Raw genomic sequence first — 15,260 nt, forward strand, 5'->3', positions numbered from 1 at the left:
CTCAATCCTCCCCTCTTCTTTTTCATCTTTTCTTCTCTTTCCTTCTCCCCATCCCTCCTCCTTCCTCCTCCTCTTCCTTCTGTCTGTCCCTCCTTCTCCTTTCTCCTCCCCTTCCCTCTCCTCTCCCCTCCTCCTCCTCTCCATCCTTTCTTCTTCCTCCTCTTCCTTCTTTCTGTCCCTCCATCTCCCTCCTCCTCTTCTTCTTCCTTCCCTCCTTCTCCTCCTTCTCCCTTCTCCTCCTCTGCCCTCTTCACCCCTCCTCCACCTTTACACCTGTACTTCTTGCTCCTCTTCTTCCTTCTCTCTGTCCCTCCTTCTTCCTTCTCTTCCTCTTCCTTCTCTCTCGTTACACCTCCTCCTCCTCTCCATCCTTTCTTCTTCCTCCTTTTCCTGCATTCTGTCCCTCCATCTCCCTCCTCCTCTTCTTCCTTTCCTCTGTCCCTCCTTCTCCCTTCTCTTCCTCTTCTCCCTCCTCTCTGTCCCTCCTCCTTCTCCCCTTCCCTCTCATCACCCCTCCGCCTTGTCTCCATCCCTCCTACCTCCTCTTCTTTCTCCCCTCCCCCTTGCCCCTCCTTTCCATTCCTTCTTCTCCCTCCTCCTCCTCCTCCTCCTCCTCCTCCTCCTCTCTGTCCCTCCCCCTCCTCTTCCTCTCCCTCCTACATAATATCATAATCCCAAGTATGTGTTTCTTAATGGCATAGAACCTTTTACGTCCCTCCCAACCTTAATGTAGATCAATGCCATGTCTCAATTAAGACATAGCACCGAAAGGAAGAGAGAGGGGAAATAGCCAGCCAGGGACGTGGCCTTTGTAGGTTAGAAATCAACTTCTTTTTAAAAAGAATTGGCGCTTGGCTCAATTACAGCCGAGACTTGGTTGGGTTTCCTTCCCTTTCTTGCATAATTGCCTCCCCATTTAAAAAATTAATGTGCTCTTTGCTTTTACGTATTTGGAGGCAGTTTATTGCTGTGCTGGAGGTTAACCATATTAAACATTTCCTAATGACATTTCAGTAAAGCAGAAATGGGGTGTAGTTGCTTATTGCTATGGATTTGTCTTTTTCTTTCTTAGAGACTCGGCTAACAAACAAAGGCAATCAAATATGCATTAGCCCAAAACTCTGGAGAAAGCATCTAATATTAAAAAAAGGAAAACACACAGCCCCAAAACTGTGCGGCGAGATGCTTTGTTTTAGCAAAACACACCACTTCACAACTTCTGGAGGAAAGTTGTTCCACTGCTTAATTGTTCTAATGGTCAGGAAATTTCTCCTCAGTTCTAAGTTGCTTCTCTCCTTGATTAGTTTCCACCAACTGCTTCTTGTTCTGTCCTCAGGTGCTTTGGAGAATAGTTTGACTCCCTCTTCTTTGTGGCAACCCTTGAGATATTGGAACACTTCTATCCTATCTCCCCTAGTCCTTCTTTCTCTTAAGCTAGACATCCCCAGTTCCTGCAACCGTTCTTCATACGTTTTAGTCTCCAGTCCCCTAATCCTCTTTGTTGCTCTTCTCTGCACTCTTTCGAGACTCTCCACATCTTGTCTACATCGTGGCGACCAAAACTGGATGCAGTATTCCAAGTGTGGCCTTACCAAGGCATTATAAAGTGGTATCAACCCTTCACATGATCTTGATTCCATCCTTCTCTTGATGCAGCCTAGAACTGTGTTGGCTTTTTTGGCAGCTGCTGCACACGGCTGGCTCCTATTTAAATGGTTGTCCACTAAGGACTCCAAGATCCCTCTCACAGTCACTACTATTGAGCCAGGTACCACCTATACTGTACCTGGGCATTCTGTTTTCCTTGCCTAAATGTAGAACCTTACTTTTTTCACCATTGAATTTCATTTTGTTAGATAGTTTAAGAGCTACCGTTCTCCAAAATAACTTCAGCCTTTAAAAGAACACTGCTGCATCTAAAATACATTTACAGACAGGTTGAAATCTGGAAGATGTCCCTCTGGCAGACTTCAAGCTGCTTAAGACTGTCTCTGCAGAGGTGCCCTTCTCTGAAACACCTCCAGCCTTTAAAAGACAAGTTACTTTTAAAATATATTTACAGACAAACGGGAGTTTGGAAGGTAGCCACCCAGATGTTCTTTAGCGGACTTTGGGAATCTAGGCAAGTTCTGCAGACGGATAATTTAGCGTGCGCCAACTCCGTTGCTGTCAACATTATCAGCTTGAGTATCCAAATAAAAAAGTCCAGAATCGTTTCGGTTCTGAAAAGCTTACTGTTTGTTGAATACATGTTGAGGTAAAAACTAACTCTGGATTTCAAAGGCACCAATTCACGATATTAAACAATGAGTTTCCCAGCCCAACCCCCAGGCTTCCCCCTAGACCACATAAACAAGTTATCTTTGTTATGGGAACCATCTGCCTTCTTCTTCACACCTGTTGATATGTCCTTGAAAGGTTTCCACGGTCTCCCAAGTTCCCGTGAAATGGCAGGTGTTTTGTTTCTCCAAATTAACCCATTCATAGTCAACATCTCTCCCCCCCACCACACTTATTCTAATGATGTCAAAACGAAGAGGCACGTAGCTGCCCATCTTTCATTCTTGACAATTGCATCCATAATTGACAACTGCATCTGCAGGGCAGAATTGCAACTAGGGTATACAAAACCTTTGCCAGGCCAATTCTCGAATACAGCTCATTTGCCCGGAATCCACACTGTATATCAGACATTAATACAATTGAAGGAGTCCAGAGTATTTCACGAGAAGAGTCCTTCCCTCTTCTGCTCGCAACAAAGTCCCTTATGCCACCAGGCTTGAAATTTTGGGGTTGGACAATCTAGAAATATGCAGCCTATGGTTTGACCTAAGCATAGTACACAAAATTGTCTGCAACAACGTCCTAACTGTCAATGACTACATCAGCTTCAACCGCAATAACACACGGGCAAACAATCGATACAAACTCAAAGTAAACCGCTCCAAACTCGATTGCAGAAAATACGACTTCAGCCACAGAGTGGTCAATGCCTGGAATGCTCTACCTGACTCCGTTGTTACATCCTCAAGCCCCCACAGCTTCAACCTAAAACTCTCTACTGTGGACCTCACCCCATTCCTAAGAGGTCCGTAAAGGAGGGGGTGCATAAGGGCACCAGCGTGCCTAACATCCCTGTCCTACCGTCCCCATTTATTCGTACCCATGTCCTGTGTTCATGTCCAAGTTTATACTTACACCTGTTATCTCATACATGTTTGACAAACTAAATAAATAAATACTTAATAAAAAGTATTAATTAATTAATTAAATAAATAAATAAATAAATATAAATAAGTAAACAATAAGTAAATAATAAGTAAATAATAAGCAAGTAATAAATAAATAAAAAATAAATAAATAATAAGCAAGTAATAAATAAACAAATAAATAATAAATAATAATAAATAAACAATAATAAATAAACAAGTAAATAATAAGTAAATAATGTATAATGTAAATAATGTAAATCAATTAACAAATTAACAGATTTACAAATTAACAAATTATTAAATTAACAAATTATTAACAAATTAACAAATTAACAAACTAACAAATTGTTAAATTGTTAAATTGTTAAATTGTTAAATTGTTAAATTCTTAAATTCTTAAATTAACTTTTATTACGTTATTACGTTATTACGTTATTACGTTATTACGTTATTACGTTATTACGTTATTACGTTATTACGTTATTACGTTATTACGTTATTACGTTATATTATTAAATTATTATTACATTTAACGGGAAAGCTGCCCCTCCAGACTGCTATGTTTCTGCCCCTCTTCTACAAAACCCGCATCCTGGTTCTGCTTTCAACCGAAGCTAACCACGGGAAACCCAAGTCCACTTACCTTTCTTTTCGTAGACCAGCTTCTCTCCGCTCCTGCCTGTGGTGTCCACAGCCACTCCGCTTTGACTCCCAAACTCCCCATCTCGGTAGCCGAGCTCCGGATGAAGGGGATTCTCCTCCTCCTCGTAGTCGTAGTCATCCAATATGGGGGTCTCACGGATGGGCATGCCGATGACCGAGGTGTGACCTTGAAGGCGTGAGCTGCGGAAGCTCTCCCTGCCCTGGGAGCCAATGAGCACCGAGGGGATGTAGTGGATCTCTTGGGTGGCCTCGGAACTGGCGCTCTTGTGGGGGACCCGGCGTTGTTTGTACCAACGCCGTTGGGCGTACAAGGCGATGGTGAACACCAGCAGCAGCAAAAGGAGAGCAATCAGTCCGCCCTAAAGAGAAAAACAAAGGAAAGAGGACTTCAGTAGCGTTCCTCCTATTGGTTCTCCACCCCAAAACAGGAGTGGTTGGAAATCATTTCTCTTCCTGTGGAAGCAATGCGCCATTGTTTCCATATCAGAAACAGGTCCTTCTCTTCTAAAGGCTAAAACATATGAAGAAAGGTTGCGGGAACTGGGTATGTCTAGTTTAATGAAAAGAAGGACTAGGGGAGACATGATAGCAGTCTTCCAATATCTCAGGGGTTGCCACAAAGAAGAGGGAGTCAAACTATTCTCCAAGGCACCTGAGAGCAGGACAAGAAACAACGGGTGGAAACTAATCAAGGAGAGAAGCAACCTAGAACTGAGGAGAAACTTCCTGACAGTTAGAACAATTAATCAGTGGAACAACTTGCCTCCAGAAGTTGTGAATGCTCCATCACTGGAGGTTTTTAAGAAGAGATTGGAGAACCATTTGTCTGAAATGGGATAGGTTTTCTTGCTTGAGCAGGGGGTTGCACTAGAAGACCTCCAAGGTCCCTTCCAGCTCGATTCTGATTGAATTTGCATCAGTGCAAATATCCTCCTTTATTAGGAGACAAAGTGTAGACATTTGACAAAGAAGTCAAATCCAAGAATGTATGTAGAAAATTTGAATTGTCCTGCTTAAACGTCAGTGGAACACGCTTACTGGATCCAAATCAAACCACAATCAGTGCAGTCACTGTGTTTTTTTTTGTGTGTGTGTGTGTGTGTGTGTGTGTGTGTGAGAGAGAGAGAGAGAGAGAGAGAGAGAGAGAGAGAGACAGAGAGACAGAGAGAGAGAGACAGAGAGAAAGAAAGAAAGAAAGAAAGAAAGAAAATCTAAACTGCACTGTGTTTCTTAGCCTTTCGTTTGAGATTCTTTGCTTTTTGTCCGCATCTCTATTCTCCAAAACACTGTTCATTAATTTCGCTACAGCAGCAGGCAGACTAATAAAACGAATACCCAAATAAGAATAACGGCGCAATAATAATAATAAAAAAATAAACCCAAGGGGCATATTATTTGGATTGGTCTCAGAGGCCAACACAGATATCCTTGTTTCTGCTTTTTGTTTTTAATAACAGCGAGAACTTTAAAAACCTCTGACTATCCGATAGGGTTTATAAGGAAAACATTCCTGTTTAGTATTTCGTTACTGTGCTGTTAAAACGAATGCTTTTAATCTCCAAATATCGATGGCCAGCATGATACAGATTCAGAGAAGAACATAATAATAGCAAAATTAACAAGAGTTACACAACATCAGCGTGGGAAGGGACCTTGGAGGTCTTCTAGTCCAACCCTCTGCTCAAAACAGGAGCTCTTATCCCATCCCAGACAAATGGCTATCCAATCTCTTCTTAAAAGCCTCCGGTGTTGGAGCACCTACAACTATTGGTAGCAACTTCCGTTCCACTGGTTAATTGTTAATAAATTAAATAATTCAAAGCAATTGATTGCCTACTGGTATTTATGGACTTAGCAGATGGATATACTCTAGATAAAGTGGAATTCTGTACCTCTGATTAAGAATCGATGGCTAACAATTCTGTATGCCCATTTAAAGAAATCTACTTCCTTCCAAATTCTGGGAGAGAAATCGATTTTACAAATCCCTGAGAATTCAAATCAACAGCATAAGCAACCAGCAATGGCACCGAACCTCGGTCAAGCCATCCAACCCAACCACTCCAATCAGCTCTTCACTTCTCAATGACCCTCACCTGACATGATCTCCCCATTAGAAGACACATCACTTGACGTGAGCCACACCTGACCCATCACAAGACCCCACTTGATGTGAGCCACACCTGACCCATCACAAGTCCCTCACCTGATGAGGCTGACACCTGATCCAAGATCCATACCTGATGTAACCCATACCTGACCCATCATAAGACCCAAGACTCTCAATTGATTTGAGCCACACCTGACCCATCACAACCCATCACAAGTCCCTCACCTGATGAGAGCCACACCTGATCCAAGATCCATACCTGATGTAACCCATACCTGACCCATCATAAGACCCAAGACTCTCAATTGATTTGAGCCACACCTGACCCATCACAACCCATCACAAGTCCCTCACCTGGTGAGAGCCACACCTGACCCATTGTTAGGGATGTAACCCTAGGCTTGGCTTGGCAATGTATATAAGCTATGATTGTAACAAATGTATCTGTTACTTTAAATGCTAGAGAGATGTAATTGGTTTGTTACCTCAAGCAGCCATAAGAGGGAGCCAGAATGGCTGTTAGCTCTCTGTTTGTTAGATGCTGATCGTTGATACTGTTTGATACTACTCGGGAGTTACTGAGTCTTGCTACTGTTAGCTGTTTTGTTTGCTAGACTGACTATTTGATAACTGAATGACTGAACCGTGTATGGCTTGGACTGTTAACTGGGCTCTGAATACCTCTATATTTTCCACATAGTAAACTACTATATTTTTATACTATTCAGTGTCCCTGTATGCTGGTTTGTGCGTGTTCCTGCATACCACTCTCACTACGCTTCTCTGCACACTCGCTCTCCTAACAGGGAGCTTACTTATTTAACACAACCCATCACAAGACCCTCACCTGATGTGAGCCACACCTGACCATCACAAGACCCTCACCTGACATAATCCTGCCCCCCCATCACAATACTTACTGACCACACGAAGCCCTCATAAGCAGATTGACCCCACACTGGCATCTCCAAAACTCCGCTGAAGACGTTACCCAGCCTGGTAACGAAACATTCAGACACCACCCCGCAACCTCGGAGAATCAACCTCCACCCTCATCTTCCACCCGAGGTCCAGATATTCACCACCATCGCAAAGCTATTTTAAGCCCGGTGCCTAAGAAAACATCTTGTTTTGCAAAAAAGAAGAAGAAAAATCTATATTTTTTTAATGTCTCTGTTAGGTACTATGCCAACCGTATACACAAAAGGCATCAGTTTAATTCGAGATAAAGCTCTCCTAAGATACAAAATATGCACAAGAGGGCAGAATTACGGCTGTCATGGGAAGTCTTGAAAGTTCTTCCACTTGCTGTGAATAAAAAATAATCAGAGAAGGAAGGGAAAGAGAGAGGGGGGATGGAGTGAGGGAGAGAGACAGACAGACAGACAAAGAGAGAGAGAGAGAGACAGAGAGAGAGACAGAGAAATATTCAGAGAAAATAGCATGGCTTAATAGACCTGGGCCAATCTTCTCTAGTTCTTCCACTTGCGGTGAATAAAAAATAATCAGAGAAGGGAGGGAGGGAGAGAGAGAGAGAGAGAGAGAGAGAGAAGGAGAGAGACAGACAGTTAAAGAGAGAGAGACAGAGACACAGAGAGAAAGACAGAGAGACAGAGAGAGGGGGAAGGAGGGAGAGAGAGACAGAGAGTGAGACAGAAAGAGATAGAAAGAGAGACAGAGAGAGAGAGAGAAGGGGGGAGGGAGAGAGAGACAGAGACAGAGACAGAGAGACATTCAGAGAAAATAGCATGGCTTAATAGACTTGGGCCAATCCTCTCTAGTTCTTCCACTTGCTGTGAATAAAAAATAATCAGAGAAGGAAGGGAAAGAGAGATAAAGAGAGACATAGATACAGAGGGGGAGAGAGAGAGAGAGAGACAGAGAAAGAGAGAGAGGGAGAGAGAGAGAGAAGGTCGATTTCCATATAGCTTAACCGTAAAAACTGAATTTCATTTCAAAGAAGGAGACGGGACCGAAATCCTAACAGGATGATAACCTGCCTGACTAAAATATGCAGGTCCGTGTTTTACAAAGTGCTCATTTGAAAGATTTAAAGGCCGGGGTGGCAAAACAGGCTCACCGGTGATGAAAGTTACAAAGAAGCGGGGAAATAGGAAGGAGAGAAAAAATAGGAGAAAATAGCCTCCTGTTTTTGGGAGGGAAATTAGAGACTCATTCAAGGCTCTGGAATTGAGGTGTCTCCAAAGCCATCATTTGTGGCTTAGGAAGAAGTTGCTGACAGGAAGAAAATATATTCATCCTTTATGGAAACCTCTGGGTAAAAATACCTATTCATCTACAGATATATGAGATGACTTGATTCCTTTCTTTTACTTTTTCTTTCTTTTTCTTTCTCGTTTTTGGTGTCTGTCTCTCTCTCTCTCTCTCTCTCTCTCTCTCTCTCTCTCTCTCTCTCTCTCTCTCTCTTTCCCCTATCTCTTTCCCCCCCTCTCTCTTTCTCTCTCTTTCTCTCTCTCTCTCTTCCCCTTTGTTCCTCCCTCTCCTCTTTCCCTCTCTCTTACCCCTCTTCTCTTTCCCTCTCTTTCCCCCTCTTCTCTTTCCCTCTCTCTCTCTTTCTCTCTCTGTTCCCTTCTCTCTCTCTCTCTCTCTTTCCCTCTGTTCCTCCTCTTCTCTTTCCCTCTCTCTCTGTGTTCCCCCCTCTGTTCCCACTTCTTCTTTTTCTCTCTTTCTCTTTCTCTCTTTTCCTCTCTCTGTTCCCCCTCTTCTCTTTCTCTCTCTCTCTTTCTCTCTCTCTCTGTTCCCCTCGCTCTCTGTTCCCACCTGTTTCTCTCTCTTTCTCTCTCTCTGTGCCCCCTTCTCTTTCTCTCTATGTTCCCCTCTCTCTTCCCCCTCTCTCTTCCCCCTCTCTCTTCCCCCTCTCTCTTCCCCTTCACGCTCTCTTTCCCCCTCTCTTTTCCTCTCTCTTTCCCTCTCTCTGTTCCCACCTCTTTTTCTCTCTCTCTGTGCCCCCTTTTCTTCCCCCATCTCTCTTTCTCTCTCTCTCTCTCTTCCCCTCTCTGTTCCCCCTCTCACTTTCCCCCCTCTCTCTTTCCCTCTCTCTGTTCTCTGCACAATGAGAACATATCTGTTGAACAAAACTCCGCTCTGGCGACAGGAAGGGCATCCTGCCATTAAAACGCTCAAGCTCCAGTCGCTCAGACTCCACCCGGCAAGGGATTATTATGAAAGAAAACGATTGTGCAGTGAAACCGGGCTGAAGGAAAGCCAAAGTTCTCAAAAGCAGCAGAACTTCGACAAAAGGTGTCTTCTCCTACCTCAAGGAATACCCCATGAAGCTTCATTAAAACCCCGAGCTATGCAGAAGATGAAAATAAGCTAAAAGAAGAAGAAGAAAATTGAACCGTGATCCTCCCTCAACTGTAAGGAATCTGATTAACCTCAAGACGCAAGAAAAGTCACAAGAAATTGCATATCCCAGGCACCTCTTCTCCTGAAGGGGCAGAAGGCAGCTCGCGGCAATGAATACTGCTTAACCTAAATTTCCAAAAGGTTACACCAAATTGTAGTGCCAGCAGACTCTGTACTCTCTGCCAAGGCCGTCACACACGATCCCCAAATCCTGGACGCCTGGGTAGAAAAGGTTCTTGCACCCCAAGCTCAAATCCAAAGTTCAAGGATGTGTAAAAGACGTCTCTCTCCCTACCTCCCTTATTCTTCCTTCCTTCCTATCTTTCCATCTTTCTTCCTTTTCTCCCTTCCTCTCTCTCATTTCCCTCTCCTCCCTTCCTTCCTTCATCCCTCATTTCCATCTCCTTCCTTCCTTCCTCCTCTCCCTTCCTCTCATTTCCATCTCCTTTGTTCCTTCTCTCTTTTCCCCTTCCCTAGCTCACATTTCCATCTCCTTCCTTCATTTTTTATTTCCACCGACTTCTTTCTTTCCTTCTTCCCTCCCCTCCCTCCCTCCCTCTCATTTCCATCTCCTTCCCTCTTTTTCTCCCTCCCTCTCATGTTCCTCTTCTTTCTTTTGATGCCTTCCTTCCTTTTTCTTTTCTCCTCCCATTTCCACCTCCTTCCTTCTTTCCCTCTTTCTCTTCCTTCTTTCCTCCCTCCCTCCTCTTCCTCCCTCTCATTTCCATCTCCTTCTTTCCTTTCCTTTCTCTTTCCTCCCTTTCTTTTCATACCTTCCTTCCTTCTTTCCTTTCTCCCATTTCCATCTCCTTCCTTCTTTCCCTCTTTCCTTCCTTCCTCCTCTCCCTCCCTCTCCTTCCCTCCTTCCTACCTTCCCTCCCCCTCTCCAAAACTTTAATATTGAACAAATTACTCTGGGCACCCCTGAATGCCAGGCTAAAAATTGAGGAGCCTGAGGTTGCTACTCAGAAATATTTCCCTTTCCCAGAGAGAAAACAAGAAGCGATTCATCCACCAAGGACAAATGAGCTTTGACACTTCTGCAACCCATAACGATGACTGAAGGAATATTTCTGTGAAAAATTAAGATCCATCGGGTCTCTAACATGCAAATCCTCCAAATCCGACCACTTTGCAATTTGATCCAAAACTGCCGGAGAATCTTTAACGCCCATACAAGCATCCCCATCCATCACTAAATATCTTTAATGCTCTTTTTTTGCTTTGCCTATTCATAAATAAACCCTACAAATATGTCGAGGACATGGTGGCTCAGTGGCTAAGACGCTGAGCTTGTCGATCAGAAAGGTTGGCAGTTGGGCAGTTCGAATCCCTAGCGCCGCATAATGGAGTGAGCTCCCATGACTTGTCCCAGCTTCTGCCAACCTAGCACGAAAAAAAAATGCAAGTAGAAAAATAGGAACACCCCTTTGGTGAGAAGTTAACAGCGTTTCGTGCGCCTTCAGTGTTTAGTCATGCCGGCCACCTGACTTTGGACAGCGCTGGCTCTTCAGCTTTGAAACGGAGATGAGCACTGCCCCCTAGAGTCGGGAACGACTAGCACCTATGTGCGAGGGGAAACTTTACTTCACAAATATGTCAGATCCAGGCATAGAAGTACCCATTTTTTGTCACAAAAGCTTCATTGCTTGTCTTGATTATTATTATTATTTGTGCGTGCCGGAGAGATGGCAAGATTAAGAAGAAAAATAAGAACAGCAAAACAAAATGATAATTATGATGATAGCGTTTATTTACTTCCTCGCTAATTTACCAGGAAAGGGAGGGGGGAAAAAACACACACACCCCAACCAGCTAATCTCAATGGATAGCTTGATCATTAGTGCAAATTAATGCAGCTTGGTTGCACAGAATGCATATATTAAAAGAAATTAATTCTTTCCAAAGAGAAGCAAAAGGAAGTCAGGCGAGAACGCCAGCTACCAGATGTTAAAAGGCTGATAAAATTTGGGATTATGACACTGGGTGGTTGCATTTCTTTTTTTTTTTTCCAGACTCTTTCCTTATTTTGTATATATGTAAATGCCAAATCCAGAATGTTTTCTGCTCTGGGTGATCTTTTCTGCTTATGGGAAGAAATGCCAAAAGGATATATATATATATATCCTGGCTCAACTGATAAGGAACAGAGCCTGTGGCTTAGTGGCTAAAACTCCTGCCTAAGATATATACAGCCCGGGTTCAAATCCCAGTAAGGGTATGGCTAGCTGATGAGAGCTAATTAGCTCGAAATAGATCTATACTAGTTTCCCTTTATTATCAGTACAAATATAACACACACACACACACACACACACACACACACATATATATGTTGTATTTGTACTGATAAATAAATATATGTGTGTGTGTGTGTTTGTGTATACATATTTATATGTATGTATATATATGTATACATATGTATATATGTGTGTATATGTCTGTATATATGTTTGTATATGTGTGTGTATGTGTGTGTATGTGTGTGTATATATGTGTATATATGTGTATATATGTGTATATATGTGTATATATGTGTATATATGTGTATATATGTGTATATATGTGTATATATGTGTATATATGTGTATATATGTGTATATATGTGTATATATGTGTATATATGTGTATATATGTGTATATATGTGTATATATGTGTATATATGTGTATATATGTGTATATATGTGTATATATGTATATATATGAACTAGAAACCAAAGTGATTTCCTTATGCAGGCAATTCTCGACTTATGTTCATTTAGTGACCGTTCGAACTTACGACGGCACTGGGAAAAAAGCCGAGGAATATCCGCTTAGGTCTGAACCAGGAACCCCAAGAGATAGGCTTGTACCAAGTCATCCCTTTGAATCATCTATTCCCCTCTTACAAGCGCTCTGCAGATGTTTCCCTCCCCCTCCCCAATCCTCTCTGGAGAAGAGAGTGGACTTGAACCTCATCAATTTTGTCTTCTGGTGGTTTTTTGTGCTTTGTGCTTCCCCCCCTCCCCCACTGACTGGCGGTTTCCTCCAGGGCAAACATTACAAATGTACCTGCCAAGCACACACACCCCTGAAGGGTTTTTTTCCTTCTAATTGAAAAAAAAGATGAAAGGAAAGACAAGGACAGTCCTTTCTTTGGCTTCCATCTTCTTTTCTTTTCTGTCTTCCCTTCCTTTCCATCTTCCCTTCCCTTCTTTCTGTCTTCCCTTCCTTTCCGTCTTCCCTTCCTTTTCATCTTCCCTTCCATCTTCTTTTCTTTTCTGTCTTCCCTTCCCTCTTCTTTTCCTTTCTTTTCTGTCTTCCCTTCCTTTCCATCTTCCCTTCCCTTCCTTTCTGTCTTCCCTTCCTTTCCATCTTCTTTTCCTTTCTTTTCTGTCTTCCCTTCCTTTCCATCTTCCCTTCCATCTTCTTTTCCTTTCTTTTCTATCTTCCCTTCCCTCTTCTTTTCCTTTTTCTTTCCCTTCCTTTCCATCTTCCCTTCATTTCCCATCTTCCCTTCCTTTCCATCTTCTTTTCCTTTCTTTTCTGTCTTCCCTTCCTTTCCATCTTCCCTTCCATCTTCTTTTCCTTTCTTTTCTATCTTCCCTTCCCTCTTCTTTTCCTTTTTCTTTCCCTTCCTTTCCATCTTCCCTTCATTTCCCATCTTCCCTTCCCTCTTCTTTTCCTTTCTTTTCTATCTTCCCTTCCTTTCCATCTTCCCTTCATTTCCATCTTCCCTTCCCTTCCATCTTCTTTTCCTTTCTTTTCTATCTTCCCTTCCTTTCCATCTTCCCTTCATTTCCCATCTTCCCTTCCCTCTTCTTTTCCTTTCTTTTCTATCTTCCCTTCCTTTCCATCTTCCCTTCATTTCCATCTTCCCTTCCCTTCCATCTTCTTTTCCTTTCTTTTCTGTCTTCCCTTCCCTCCTGTCTTCTCTTCCCTTCCTTTCTCTCTTCCCTTCTCTTCCCTGTGCTGGAGATCAATTCAAAATGCACTAATGGACATTTCAGATTTATTCATGGAACTAATAATTAAAGAAAGGAGGGGGCCTATGACTAAGAAAGGAGGGAGGCCATTCCCTTCTCTTCCCTCCCTCTCTTCTTCTCTCCTTTCTTTCTCCCTCATTTTCCTTCCTCCCTTCCCTTCCCTCCCTCCCTTTCTTCCCACTTCCAAAGCTTTATTATTGAACTAATTATTCTGGAAACCTTCCCAACCCTTGTATAAATATGTTTAGGCAGTTTTACTGTGCAAATATTTCAGCGCAACAGATGCCCCTTGTGAAAAGCAACTGTTGTGGCATATGCCAAGGTTTCAGTTTTGCCACATGACTGGAGTTTTCAGGAGAAGGGCAGAAGACTTCCCAAGAGCAGCAATGGTTTGGAAAAAGAAGAGATTGAGAGAATAATTATTTAGATGCACCATTAAGCTATACACGGATAGGGGGAAATACACCTCACAAATCAGAGGAGGTCTAGAGCAAGATTACGCCACAATATGCGATCCTATTCAGATAATAATTATAATCCCTCATATTTTCATTAGGGAGGGACGGACGGGGGAAGGAAGGGAGGAGACTGACGGAGGGAGGAAAGAAGGAAGGAAGGAGAGGGGGAAGGAAGGAGACCGAGGTAGGGAGGAAAGAAGGAAGGAAAGAAGGAAGGAAAGAAGGAAGGAGAGGAAGAAAAGGAGAGAAGAGAAGAAAGGAAGGAGAGAAAGGGAGGGAGAGAGGGAAGAAAGAGAGGGAGGAGGGAGGGAAGGAGGAAGGAAGGAAGTGAGGGAGAGGGGGAAGAAGGAAGGAGAGAGGGAAGGGAGGGAGGGAGGATGGAAGGAGGGAGGGAGGATGGAAGGAGGGAGGGAGGAAAGGAGGAAAAGGAAGGAAGAGAGGGAGGAGGGAAGAAGGAAGGGAGGAAAGAAGGGAGAAAGTGAGGGAGAGAGGGAAGGAAGGAAGGCGGGAGAAAGGGAAGGAAGGGAGGGAGGATGGGAGAGAGGAAAGGAGGAAAAGGAAGGAAGGAGAAAGGGAGGGAAGGAAGGAAGAGACGAAGGGACAAAAGAAGGAAGGAAGAAGGGAGGGAAGGAGGGAGGGAAGGAAGGAAGGAAGGAAGGAAGGAAGGAAGGAAGGAATCCATGAGCTGCATGCCAACCCTGTCACAAAATAATTTTTTTTACTAGCTTACAACCTGCCATGGGAATAGTAAGATCCTTTGCAAAGATGACTCACAGACAAAATAATCAATGCAATCTGTAATGAGCTGGAGGAAGAAGAGATCATGTGTTGCATTTTAAGAGAAATTATTAAAATTCCTCGTACTTGTGAAGATGGGGGAAGTCACATCCTGACATACATCTTTCCTTTCGCTTTACTATATTCTTGGTGGGTTTTCTTTCTTTCTTTTCTACTTGTTTCCTTCCAGCCCATTCTGGCTTTTATCCTTTTATTCTGACTCAGTTTCCATCTGCGTCATTGCAGTGTTTAATACCGTTACTCTCTCTACAAAAAAGAACGGTCCTTTCTTTTCGTGTTATTCCAGGAGAAGAGAATGGGAATTCAACCCGTTGCTTTTAGGTTGATCTCGCATCCCTGTTGTGCGATCCCTGAAGGCGCCAGGAACCCACCGGGCCACTGAGTTGACAGAGCTACCCTGAATCAAAGCGACATCTTCCGCCTTTACGCAAAATGGAAACGCATCTCCGCGAAGAGACCTTCTCCCAGCCTTTTATGACAAAACTAACTTTGTGGATCCATCAAGAGCTGAAAGGATTATAAAAGAGCCGCCGTGAAAGAGAAGGCGAGCTCCGTTTCATGCCAAGTGCAATGTCAGGGGATCGGATGCCGAGTCAGCCCCCAGCATAAGGTGGCCTTTAAAATATCCCTGCCTCTTTCTTAGAGGCTTCTGCAACTTGATCTAGTGGCTAAAAGAGGAAAGCT

General features: G+C 43.3%; 1 protein-coding gene across 3 annotated transcripts in view; it reads right to left on the reverse strand.

Moving 5' to 3' along the window:
- The window catches only part of ASTN2 (astrotactin 2), a 279,753-nt gene that overhangs the window by 197,301 nt on the left and 67,192 nt on the right, over nucleotides 1–15,260 (reverse strand). For all 3 annotated transcript variants that reach the window (XM_081967205.1, XM_081967204.1, XM_081967206.1), the window contains exon 3: nucleotides 3,856–4,234. In XM_081967205.1, the coding sequence (XP_081823331.1) occupies nucleotides 3,856–4,234 (379 nt within the window). The remainder of the gene's footprint in view (nucleotides 1–3,855; nucleotides 4,235–15,260) is intronic.

Source organism: Natrix helvetica, assembly GCF_964273705.1.
Source record: "Natrix helvetica genome assembly, chromosome: 15".
Taxonomy (NCBI): domain Eukaryota; kingdom Metazoa; phylum Chordata; class Lepidosauria; order Squamata; family Natricidae; genus Natrix; species Natrix helvetica.